Source organism: Achroia grisella, unplaced genomic scaffold (genome assembly GCF_030625045.1).
Source record: "Achroia grisella isolate CSIRO2021 unplaced genomic scaffold, CSIRO_AGI_Agris_v1 utg1920, whole genome shotgun sequence".
Lineage (NCBI taxonomy): Eukaryota > Metazoa > Arthropoda > Insecta > Lepidoptera > Pyralidae > Achroia > Achroia grisella.
In genome coordinates, this window is record NW_026712695.1 from 90,544 (window position 1) to 103,681 (window position 13,138).

The window sequence follows — 13,138 nt, forward strand, 5'->3', positions numbered from 1 at the left end:
GAATACAAATTTCAGTAATCCAATTGAATGTCTAATCATATTTTAAGAAAGTTTAATATGACAGAGCTATTTATTTTATATTACTTAATTTTTCATACAAACAACAAAAAATATATGGGCATACAATTTACTTTGGAAGATAAATACGCCATTTGAGATAGTCATTCCGAAAATTAATGACAAGGCAGCTAGCAAATTAAAAGTAGTTACATATACGGTACTAGTGGTAATAGTTTAAATAGTAGTAATATAAGTAACTATTGCTAAAAAAAATATATTGACTTTGATAGATACTTTGTTCATAAAGGTTAAATTACTATGGGGAAGGTGTATTTGAGAATACTGCAACACTGACGCTCGTAAACGTAAACTCATTCATTCGGCCGGGGATTGCGGTTGCTGTTTGACTTATGTAGAGATTCACTCGTAATGGCGGGAATTCGTCTTTATGAAAAGTTTCTTTCAAACTTTTTAACTTAAATACAGTCAATTATAATTTATTTAATACAAAAAAATATATGAAAAACTGCATAACAATCAAAACAAAACGCCATGTGAAAGTTCACCGGTCAGGATGTCGGTTAATTCAAAGTGGCGGTTACCTGACGTTTTTTGTGTTGATGTGTTGAATGAATGTTGGAATTACGTTTATAATTCGCGTCTCAGGGATGAGTGAATAAGTGAAGCGAAGTGTTTCGGGACGTATCAAGATGCCTTTCGTGCATCGTGTCGTGGAGCCTAAGTATTTGTCGCGTACGAGTCTGAGAGATGAAGACGGGAAGCCGAAGGTTAACGATGAAGAGTTGCAAGCTGTGACGAACTGCACCCTCAGCAATGCATTACGGCAACTCGCGTCGCTCGTGCTCTTGGCCGAGGATATATTCAGCGAGTTGACTTCGCAACTTGAGGGCATCACAGAGAGATCAAAAGTGGCGCAAACGAAAATCGGAAAAATAAATGAAATAGTCGAAAACTATGATCCCAAGAAAGTTCCAGTCCGTAAGTATTAATGTTATATCTTATTGTAAATTTAAACTATACCTAGTTACCACGTGTTAGTCAAGGACCTTATAAGCTCAACGTTTCATTAAAAATTTAAATTTCGTTCACATAACCTTCTTGACGTCATTGGCTAGCAAATTTCTTGATGACCTTGATGCGCAGGTAAGATTAATAAAATAAGCATCGTCTGATATAATAAATATGTCGAAATCGCACACCGTGCATTTGATTTCATTTAATTGACTTCGACTTCACAACACGATAAAGGTTTTTATTTATTTATTGATTATCTGCACAAAAACAAAAGTACCACATTGTCAGTCCGAAGCAAGTAAAACATACTGTCATGCCATAACCACTTAGGTCAAATGTCATAATTGCTATTTATTTTGTCACAATCAATTGTTGTTGTCAATTCTTTGGTTTCCATAACAATAATAGTCAAACATCGTCCAATGTAAAAGTTCTAGACCAGACGGTAAAGTATAAAAGTATCCCATTGTAATCGTCATTATATCAACAGAAATTACCTACTTAATCTTGGATTTATCTAGATTTATTCTATTAGGACTAAGTTTATATATATCATTTAATTTTTGCGATATAAGCTTACCACCTAACTAACATTAATAATATTTTGGAGCCGTCTATATAGTTTGCTGCCAGATTTTGTGAATTTATTATTATTACTTATGCGTCAATTAATTTGATTCAGTGTGTAATATAACGGAACCTATAATTTACCTTTATACAATAAACGTCTAAATGTTTTTATCAATAATTCGACTCTTTATGGGTATCTAGTTTTAATATTAACAATGTTGCCGGTCCTCATAGTGGCGCCAAATTCTTTACACTATGTTGTAATTTACACTTTAATAACTTTAGAATTAGAGGTGTAATACACATTATTTCTTTGTTTAGTTCGCTTATGTGTTTCAACACATGACAAAGCTAAAAGCTTTTTTAATAACTCATTTGTATTAACAAATGTTGGACCATTGTTCCTTTTGGTCGAAAATTCAATTTTAGTTTTAAATTTTAGGTCTTGTTCTATTCTGGATCTCGCTCGGTTTTCTGCATTGTTCGCTTAAATGCGATCTTTTAAAGATTTCTCAGCTCTGATGTAGTTATGTACCACGTACTTGATAAGGTATATTTTTATATCCAACTAGTATCTAAAGATAATGTACGTAGTACAAGATTGCACGTATCTATCAAAGATGTTGAATGTACTTGTAGACAACATATACCAAGGCAGCTCTGCTTCGATTAAATTAATGCTCATTGAATAAAACGGCCGTTCCGAAACCTCATTACCTCGTACTCCTTGAATATACCGCCTATACAAAAACGTTTCAACTTGATGCATTACTGAGCGCTATCTAAAAACCTGTTTGGGCGTTCGAACGGGCCCGAGATGGGAAAAAACTCCCAGATTCCAATGCGGACCATAAAAACATCCCGAGATAATTTCAAACTCATCCAAAGCTGTATGCTCGTTGCCCGCCGATACCGACCGTTTAATGCCTACTTATTGAAAATTGAAAAGTTAATTGTGTACTGCATTAATCTATAAAATTAGGTACGTTATGATTATATCTACCAATAGTGATGAACATCTTTAGAATATTCTGATCTGCTCTTGAGATTAGACCTATCTACGTGAATTGTATACCAACTTATCTACTTATTCTTTGATTCGCGTCTGTCTTTCTTTATTCCATTCTATTTCTAAACAGTCGCTCACAGTTGGCGTTGACACTTGATATAAGTGCATTGGCCATGGCGTGAATACAAAGAGAAAATAACTTACTAACCTATGGAACATTTAAACAAACAGACCTCGACAGTAACTGAGAACGGCGTCGTTGGTTTGTAAATACCGCAATTCATTTGACAACCTTTCACCTGGACGATAAGCATTAAGTGTTGTCGCAGTCTCATCCGACGTTTTAGAGAATCATTTTTTCTTTTTACAAACATTCTCTATTTATAAAAGACTAGTGTGTGCTCTACGTACAGAATAGTAAATAAAATATTGTTTATTTCCAATATCCTTGTTTTTTATTAAACATGCTTGAAATTTATCGTCTGTCATAGGTATTTGATCAAGTAAAGCAGTATAATTATATATTTTGGAGCCCTGGCCACATTTGCGCAAATGCTACCGAGTTCGTTACCCGATAATGTTATCAGTTTTCGTCAGAAGTAGGCAACGGGTTCATGTCGTAAGAATTAATTAGGCACTTGCGAAATTTATTTGCCAATCAATGCCGAAATATCCTTTAGGTATAGTAAAACTATATTTTATTGAATAATTATATGTGAAAATATAATTATTCAATAAAAATGCATTTAGTATAACTCCTTGAATAAGAAACACCTCAATCCTCTCAAAAAGCAACATTATTAGTAAAATTGTTTGTAATTTTATTAAAAATGGTCCTTTTTGTCTTATTAAGCAGAAGTTTTTTAGATGCCATTTTGGATATTCCCACCTTAATATTTACTCCCACGATTCTAATACTTTTATTGATCTTAAGTATATTTATGCTTGGAATACTGGTATATATACGGGAATTTGAATATTTTTTTTTCTCTAAATTTACGGAATAGTTTTAAAACATTAAGGTTAAGTTATTTCAACTTTTCTAAATTGCAGAACAACAAGTCTGTCTGTCTGCTTAACCTGCATAATAAATAGCACACATACAGTAATTTGTCTGTGTGTGAACTTTATTTAATTTTTATCTAAACAATCTTAATCCCAAGAATGGTCATAGACAACGGAAGCATAAATTCGAATGACATTAAAGTTATTTTCCAAAAACAAAATCACCTTATAAACGTCTTTCGTGTTATCCATATAATTAAATAGGTAAGTCGACAGGTCATAAACTGACTCTAGATTACTTGTAAAGTAGACATTTTATTACAATACTTTCATATTACATAGTCATAAAGGTTTAGTCGCCTGTACTTAATGCATCCAAGTCTATAAAACCAAATTAATGTTCTGATATAGCTAATACGTTTTGTAGAAAATTGATAGTGTAGGATGTAACCCTGGTACCATAAATCAATGTTCTTCTGTATTATTCGAATTAAGTATCGTACCTAGTTCCCGTTGCCCGCATCTCATATGAGATGACATTGAACTAGTTAACTAACCAACAGTACTCGTAGTTACTTATAATTTCAAGTAGGTATGTCACAAATTGTAGGTACTTAATGTTGATTTTATTAAATAATTTAGTAAGTATATCAGTAGGTATATTTTAATAAATTCTGGATAGATTAATGTCCGATTCATTAATAAATAAATAATATATATCTGTAACTAAAGAATTAATTTTAGCTAATTTTATTTCAAATTAGATTAAAATATGCAGTAACCATTGTTACAGTTATCAAATATCAGAAAAATCTTAGCCAACAACGTTACGCAATATTTGACATGTTAAAGATTTACAACATTTAGAGACTTATTTTATTTTAATGTCTAAATTATTAATACACAATGATAAAACAGGACGACAAACTTAATACTGACCATTAGATTATAAATTACCGGTATGACTTACGGATAATAATGACTCTGATGTTGAGGAAATAAGATTTTATCTCCCAGATGGGAATTACACATAGTTTGCACTGTAATAACAGTGTTACTAATTCATTGATGTAAAATAAAGTTCATTTCGACTGCTTGGAACATGTCTCATGTGTCAATCTTAATAAGTATCTCGAAAATACATTGCGTGTTCAACAAGCCGTCATAGACGGACATGCCAAATTGGGATGGCTACAAATGACAGTCGTTAAAACAACCGTCGAAAATTTTATAGTGCTTCATTTTTATGACACTACAATGTAACACGCAGATGAACAAAAAGCTTCACAAATAAAAATACAGATAATTTCGAACATTAAACTATAGAATTACTTACTGAACGATACTGTAAAGCAAACTCATATGTTACTTAAAATACATTATAATTTTTGACATATTAAAATATTTTTATTATTTAATTAATAGACACGCCGAAACTGTTGAAAAGGCCAAGTTGAATTTTGTCATATTAAAAATTTTAAGCCCTAGCCCTACAATTATTACACTAAGTCTCAATCAGTGACCACATCCATAAAAAAGATTTTTCCTACACATAGGTATAATATTTCAATCATAGACTTTCAAACAGTTCGTAGATAATCAATAGAAGAAAATTTTGGAATTATGTCTTTCCAAATTCTTCCAATAAATTAATGAGCGGAGTGGGAAAACAGTAAATTTCATAAACATACCATGTTTCTGAAACTCACGTAGTAAAATATTTAATGAGTCAGTAAAGCTTTAAAAATTCAGTTGACTCCTACTTATACATTCATACCAGCACTTTATTATTATCGATATTAATATGAATTGTATTTATTATTTATTTTTATAAATATTGTGTGTTGTATGTACTTTTTAGTTTTACAGTACGTTTGTAATAACAAACCATCTATGTAGCCTATGAATATTTTTCTAGAACCATTTGTTTTATTTTTGTATCTACTTGATTTTTTATTTTTGATTACTAATAGAAATGTAATTATATTTTTAACAAATTCATTATAAAATTTTAACAATAATAATATATAAGATATTGTTTAAATGGATTAAATTGTTTAAGATTTAAATCATTATATATTCTTATAAACATTTTAAATATGTAATAACTTAAGTATGTTTTGCAGACAGTCAGCCCTCGTATTCATAATCTGGGGGCATTGGTGTCGCCTTTCATCCCCGATAGCCTTTCCTCGCAGCGGTATTATTTTGCAGGCTATTCGATAACTGCAGTCGAACCGCATTAAGCAAGTCTTCGTCGGTAATCCGAACCCCAGCTTAAATCTAACGGCTTTGTACCTAATACTTTATGCCTGAATAAGTTAGGAAAAATAATACGCGCTGTGATATAAAACTGGTTTAGAGCCTGTTTGAACTGACACGCCTTACAATAAACATCCTGAATAGTTTTGATCATGTACTTACTTTGTTATATACTCATATTTATATATATGTAGTAATGTAATACATATTACTATATAATACAAGCCGTTTCCCGTAACGTAGTGTGTTTTTTTAGATAAAATAATGCAAATGTGCGTCCTATGATACAATATATCCTCACACTAAAAATTCATTAATAATCGAGAAAATGTAACAAACAGAAAAACTAACTTTTTAATATACAATATTAGTATGAATTATCTTATCTCTGGATTCAAGTAGATTCATAAGCTACTCTACTCTGCCTGTTGTTATTTTTTAAAGCCACTTGACAACGCTAGTTGCGTTAAGAATGTACTATTGCACTTCACAAAAACAGAAGAGGAGACAAAAACAACACTTGAAGTTTACCCCTCTCGTCCGTTTCATTGTGGGAATGGGAATATTTATTTAAACCAACAGGGAAGCGTTTTTTGTCGAACGTTTCTAAGAAGTCTTCCAGGTAGCCCGTACTTTTGTACGGTTGCTGCTTTTGTATTCTCGAAATCCATTATAGTTGTAAATTAATAATTACTGCTTATTATTTAGGCAATTCTTGTGGGTATTTAAATTACGTAAACCAAGTCAAAACGATATTCCTATTTTTTATTCTTTTATATTTACTAGGTGTATTTATTCTGACAATAAGCATCTATTACACCATCGCACGGAGTCATTTCTATGAAATTTATCATAAGAATTTACTGCCTAATGGTATTTGACTTGAACTAAAACTTTAAAATGTAAAACAACGCTTTGAGATGTCATGAATCTCGGCTAGGCAGTTAATTTATAGTTCAGGAGTGTAGAACAATAGGTCTATTTTAATACTGATTCCTGTTGGCTATGCAGTACAGCTGTGACAATGACCTTTAAAAACCCACGCTAATTATATACACAGAATACACACGTCTTCACTAGTCCTGTTGTTGTCTTCTAACACGTAATCTTTATTTGTAATCCTTGTACATTTTGTTTAGTAATGGTATTTTAGTTGACAGTATTTCTTTTATATATTTATTATGTGCGACAAATGTTTATAAACATTCAGACCAATAAAAGCTTGCAAATCACTTTCTAATTGGTCAATACAAGCTTCACGGCAGATATATTAATAACTAATTATATTAGGATAGTGTAAAAACTATATCCATTACTTATACGCCAAAATAAATTATTATTTACAGAGAGATGAGTAGATTGAAAAGCAAACGATCACATTACCGTGCAGCGGTGCTTATGATGCAATAAGTCACCCGATTCGCCGGCAATAAATTTCTCCTACCCCTCCTCCTGTTACCGGCATATGCTGCAATCAGTAATCTACTTATCGCAATATTCTTAACAATTGTTATGATGATGTAAACTCCGCTAGCTGCAGGCGCGATAAACTAGGTACCCGATTAAACATTTCCTGTTTGAACGCACTTCTTTCAACAATCTCTTGCATTGAGGTTAAGTGTAGTACGTGAAACCATAAATACCGTTACTGCAAACTTTCGAGTAACGAATTTCATGTTTACAATGTAGATTATTAAATGGAGAGATGCCGCTTTATATGCGTGTGTTAAATTCTTTCCCTTTGAAGGGATTCACATAAATTTGTTGTAACCACAGCAACAAATTTGTGTGAATCCCCTCTCTCTCTTTCTTCCCCTTCGATGTGTACTATCGACGAGGATCTGATGTATTCACAAGATTTAGTTCATTCAAAGTTAATGCCATATCCAATTAATGTTTCAATCATTCCGTTCATTTTATCAAAGTTAACATAATTATGATCTAACACAATTATAATTAAATTATTATTGTAGGCGATTTGCAACAACATTAATTGTACTACACTGTGTCGATTGTCATAAGAAACATTTCTAACTGGCAATAGTTAATATAATTGCACATACGAATTTGCACAATTCACCTTGCGAAATTGTATTGCGTTCTCACGGTATACTGTATAGTGTATGGTTGGTTCATATACAGAAATTGTTCATAAATGTCCTTGAAGCAGCATTAATGTGGTACTGGTGCGAATATTTGATTTTTTAGTGACATTGTACAGTGTAGCCGAATATCGTATTCGCCATGCGGTTGACTACCTGCGGTAATGTCCAGGCTGTCCACTTAGAGATTGATCTTTCATGGCAACTTTATTAACAATGGCGGCATTAGTTCGCAGTACTAATAACTTGCACGAAAGAGACTTTAACTACTAACATACTACAATGTATATGCTAGAGTAATATGCTTCTGCACATAAGCAGATTCTTTTAATATTTTGTTAAATTAACTATATTTTTTTAGTAAGTATTTATATTTAAATGATTAAAGAATAGCGATCATTTATACTTGTCGTACTTTTGTTGCATGTGATTTGATTTACACACTCGTTAATATTAGAAGAAGCTCCGTAAAACATGGGGTGTCTCGGCAGCTGATCGGAAGTCCTGCCCTTTGTTCCCACTCTCAACCACACGTTTAGGAAGGAAGGAAGTAGGGGATTTCTAGCACCAAAGTTTACTGTTTCTTTTATTTGTTAATCTACTATTTTATACTAATCCATAATATAATATTCCATTGGTGATGCGCAGTCACCGACAATATTATCTAATCATTAGTTTTTTTTTGTCGGTTTGGTCACGAATATTGTATTGCGCTCCATTGTCTCCTTTCGAAATATTCGTATTTTTATCCTGACAAAGCAGGGAAAGTACCATTATTCTGAATATTTTGGACACAATGGTCCGCGCAACGAGTCGACGTGAGCGCAGCGTGTGATCCCAATCGATTGTTCGAGATATATGTACTATACTCAAAGGTGGTTATTCAAAAATTCAGCTTTTGTCTGCAACAATACTAATATAAAGTGCGTACACACCTAGACGATTTTTACCTTTCAAAATTTATTAGCAACTTCCTGTCACTCCTAATTTCATGTGTTTCCGTTAGATAATGTTTTGCTAAGAAATATTTAGGGTGCTACAATTAATCAGTGAATTATTATTATTAGTATATCGTGTGCACCATATTTCTTTGCCTTGAAAGGATTGATATTTATTTTAATATCATTATGATTTATCAAGACAGCAATGATAATAATTATCCGTACTAATATTATAATTACAAAAGTATGTCTGTCTGTGTGTTTATTTGTTACATTTTTAAAGCTAAATGGCTGAAATGATCTTAATGAAATTTAACATTAAGGCAGCCGATGTTGTCTTATATCTCAAAAAGTAATCTTAGGTATAGGTTTCAACCCTTTCGATTTGAGCAGGCGAAGTCGCTGGTAACAGTTATTATTATATATATTAATAATCAAATGGATGCCATTGTCAATTTAATTGCTGTACCAACATAACTTTGCATAACATGTAGCACGTGTCACGATTGCTCCGAGCAAACTGTTCTTAGCACTTTAGTTTTGTGGCTTCTGCAAATAGAGTTTATAGCTCACAACCAACTTGGTTATACGGAAGCACTTGGTTAGTTCGTTGAAACCGACAAAGCTGAATTAATTGCCGGAATACGTAACATTCAAGAACTTAGTATTGATTTCTTTTGATAAATCACATACTTTCATTTCATTTATATGGTAGCACTAGATACCCATACTTGATTGTAGCTTGCTAATTATAATTAGTCCTAGTATAAATGACTGACAATAATGGAAAAAAATATGATCTTACAAATAGTACGCACAAAATAATAATAAAAATAAAAGATGAATAGAAATTAAAGCGACAGGAGCGAATTGGGATTATCTCACACTAATAGCATCTAACATTATCACAACCTTTATCTTTGTTACATAACAACGATTTTAAAACAAAAGGAAACCATACAATACAAACATATCATATGGACCGAAGTATCAACATAAAGCATTGCATCTAAAACGAAACTCAGCAGAACAGAAAAATGGACAAAAAGAAAATATTAATACAAAAGGTAGGTAATTACTTTTATTATGTGAAATAATTTTTTTATCGGAGACAACGATCCTCTTCAATTCTTAATAATTTGACAGAGCACGTGAACAGTAATTCTCTGAGCATTTCTATGAGATTCTCAATAATTTGACTCGAACTTGTAATCGAGGGGATCTTCGCAATTTGCAAAAGTAAAAAGGTTAGTAACTGAAAATAACAAATGTCGATAACTTTGCTATCATAATAATTTTTTTACTACATTCCGTTAAATATTAATTGAACTGGATATTGTTTTATTTGCTTATTGTTCTATTAATGACACCTAAGTTCATATAGTCGATATTAATAATTGTATGAGTTGAATAATATGATGTGAACAGAGAACAATATTGATGATCTCAAATTCAAACATAATATTTTGATATGAACATATGTGAACTAATTAAGTAATATAATTAATTTCCAATTAATTTAATTAGGTTACTAACATAATATGGATTATGAATATCCGAATCAAATAAATAAATAAGTAGCTTTTATTTGTAAAATACAAGGTAGGCAAGAAATGGGATACTTTAGGTATCCCATTTCTATAAACTATTACTATAAAGTTTCATCCAAATCCGTTCAGTAGTTTTACGTGAAAGAGTAACAAACATCCATACTTACAAACTTTCGCGTTTATAATATTATTAACATTAAGATTTTATCTACTATCTAGACTTATCTATTACTATATGAGCCACATATAATTAAAAAATCAGTTTCCTTGAGTTCGGAACAAAAACAATAATATTTACACAGTACCTACTACTACTACTAACAAATGGAACATGTGCATTAAATCTGATGTAATTGAAACTGTTTGTGTTAATGTTCCATTACGAAGCGAACAGATGACATTATTATTCGTGGGAATCGATATAATCTTACAAGGAAACAGGCAAGAGAATATTTTATCGTCGATCTTCGTATCATTTGAATCTAGCCAGCTATTGCTTGTTCTATGGTGTGTGTTTTAACGGTTAAGTTTATATTGTAGTATTGTTTAAATGTTAAATAGTTTCTATTCTAGAATCTAGTTAGATTATATCCTCAATATATATAGTTTTAAAAAAGTTAAAACATTTTGTTGCCAAAACAGAAGACAATACCATAAACTTTACAAAAGGTTTCTTCGGAAATAATAGTATCCTGTAATGTTTCAGAAGCAACCTTGTAATAGAATTTTAATTAGTATGATGTAATTTATTTTGTATTTATATTATATCTTGTTACCTACTATATATCTAGCTATTTCTACATACAATATTACAAGATCCATTCTGTGATCATCGTTTCGCAAACTCTCGCTTCGTGAACGTCGTGTACACCATGATACCATATATCTCCATAAATTAACAAGGTGCGCAGGTGACACCTGCTATGAATTACTTCCTATCTTTTCCCTATACAATTGCACACGCAAAATATAATATAAAAATAACTTTGTTTTTGATGTCTCATAATAAATGACAAATTTATATATTACAGCTTCATAAGATTCTGACGACAAGTCTACTTTATATGAAGTTTATATTATTTCTTTTATTTTCATTATTTACTCATTTCAAACACGCATTCCTTTTTATATATAAACTACCTAACTTCACCACATTTTTTTATTGTATAAAATTCTTGTTCAGTTGTTTATTGACGACAACAACAACTTATAAAACTGTGAAAAGTTATATATCTTGAAATAATCTTATTTGACTATGTAACCAAAAACTTAGTAAACCCGTGAAAGGAAAATTTAATTTCAATATAAAATATTCTGCCAACGCTCTGGCAATAAACATTTTGACAATACACACCGCAACACCACGTAGCAACCGGAATTCCGCTTCGCGGATTCTGATGCCAACCGACAGAATTTCACTATACATATTCCCATATATTAAGGCAGCCTACATCATGGCCGTAATCCAAACTGACTAAACAATTCATTTCAATAAAAATTCAATCTCCTTAATTGATTAATGATTATATCAGATGTGAAACGTAATATGAAAAACAGCCAATCTATTCTTTGTTATTCGACAATCTTGGGTCGTATAATTTTAATCTCGATAGGTAGGCCAGGTAAGCCACAAATATCCATCAGAGTAGACCTGTCGACACCGTTGGAACTCATTAGCTATGCCATAGAACTATGTCCGCAACTCACGTACCACATATCAGTAAGGTAGGCGAATGGATAAAGCTAATATGGGCAAAACAAGCATCTCATCCATATTGCAGACTCTCGTTCGGTCAGTTCATTTATATTTCAAACGGATTCTTAGCAACTTTGTGCTAACACGATATCCTTTTACTTATAATATATTTTGTTATAGATTTTCTATAACTGTCAATTATTTTAAATTATCTGCAAATAAGTAGGTACCGCAGCGTCGCCCGTGTCGAATTCTATAGGTATACCATATCGTATATCATTATGTCATGTCTTGCAACATTCAGTTTGACACATTTTCGTCTCGTGATAACGCACAAATTAAATTATAAACCAAAATAAAGTTACAGTATACTTATTGACAAATAATGTGTAGAAATGGCTTTTGTATATCGACACACTAACATTTTAAGAGGCATGTGAATAGAAAAAAATCAGTTTCATCGCCAGTACAAGAAAACAAACTAGCTCGTTCACAAGCCTTCAATATATTTCTATACCAGCACAATAGAGTACTTGTAAACTTAACAAGACACGATCATCAAATTGAAATTTCCGATCGGACTGTCTGCAGTCTACGTTTTATTATTCTCCGTGACTTGACTGTTTCTGTATCCAAAATACGGAGTATGTTTTCCACTATCCATAGGGACTTTACGGCATTTATTTTTTAAAGTTATGACATCTTAAACCGTAATTCTATCTCCTCTAATATCTGTGCTATAACAATAATATTACTAATTAAATAAAATTTCTATACCTAGTCTGAAATAATATATAAACATTTGATAGGCATGTACAAATAAATATTAGGTGGTAATATTGTAAACATTGTTTGCCACTTCAATAAAATTAAATTTCACCAAAATAATACCCATTATTTGTGTATTATTATTTATAAACTGGTAATAATACTAATACTAAAAATCAGAACTTCATACAGTCATAATT

General features: G+C 31.5%; 1 protein-coding gene across 1 annotated transcript in view; it reads left to right on the forward strand.

The window, feature by feature from the left end:
• Positions 1–388: 388 nt before the first annotated feature.
• Positions 389–13,138, forward strand: part of LOC131841761 (uncharacterized) — an 83,263-nt gene continuing 70,513 nt past the window's right edge. The window contains exon 1 of the mRNA XM_059190083.1: positions 389–999. Within this exon, the coding sequence (XP_059046066.1) occupies positions 711–999 (289 nt within the window). The 5' untranslated portion in view covers positions 389–710. The remainder of the gene's footprint in view (positions 1,000–13,138) is intronic.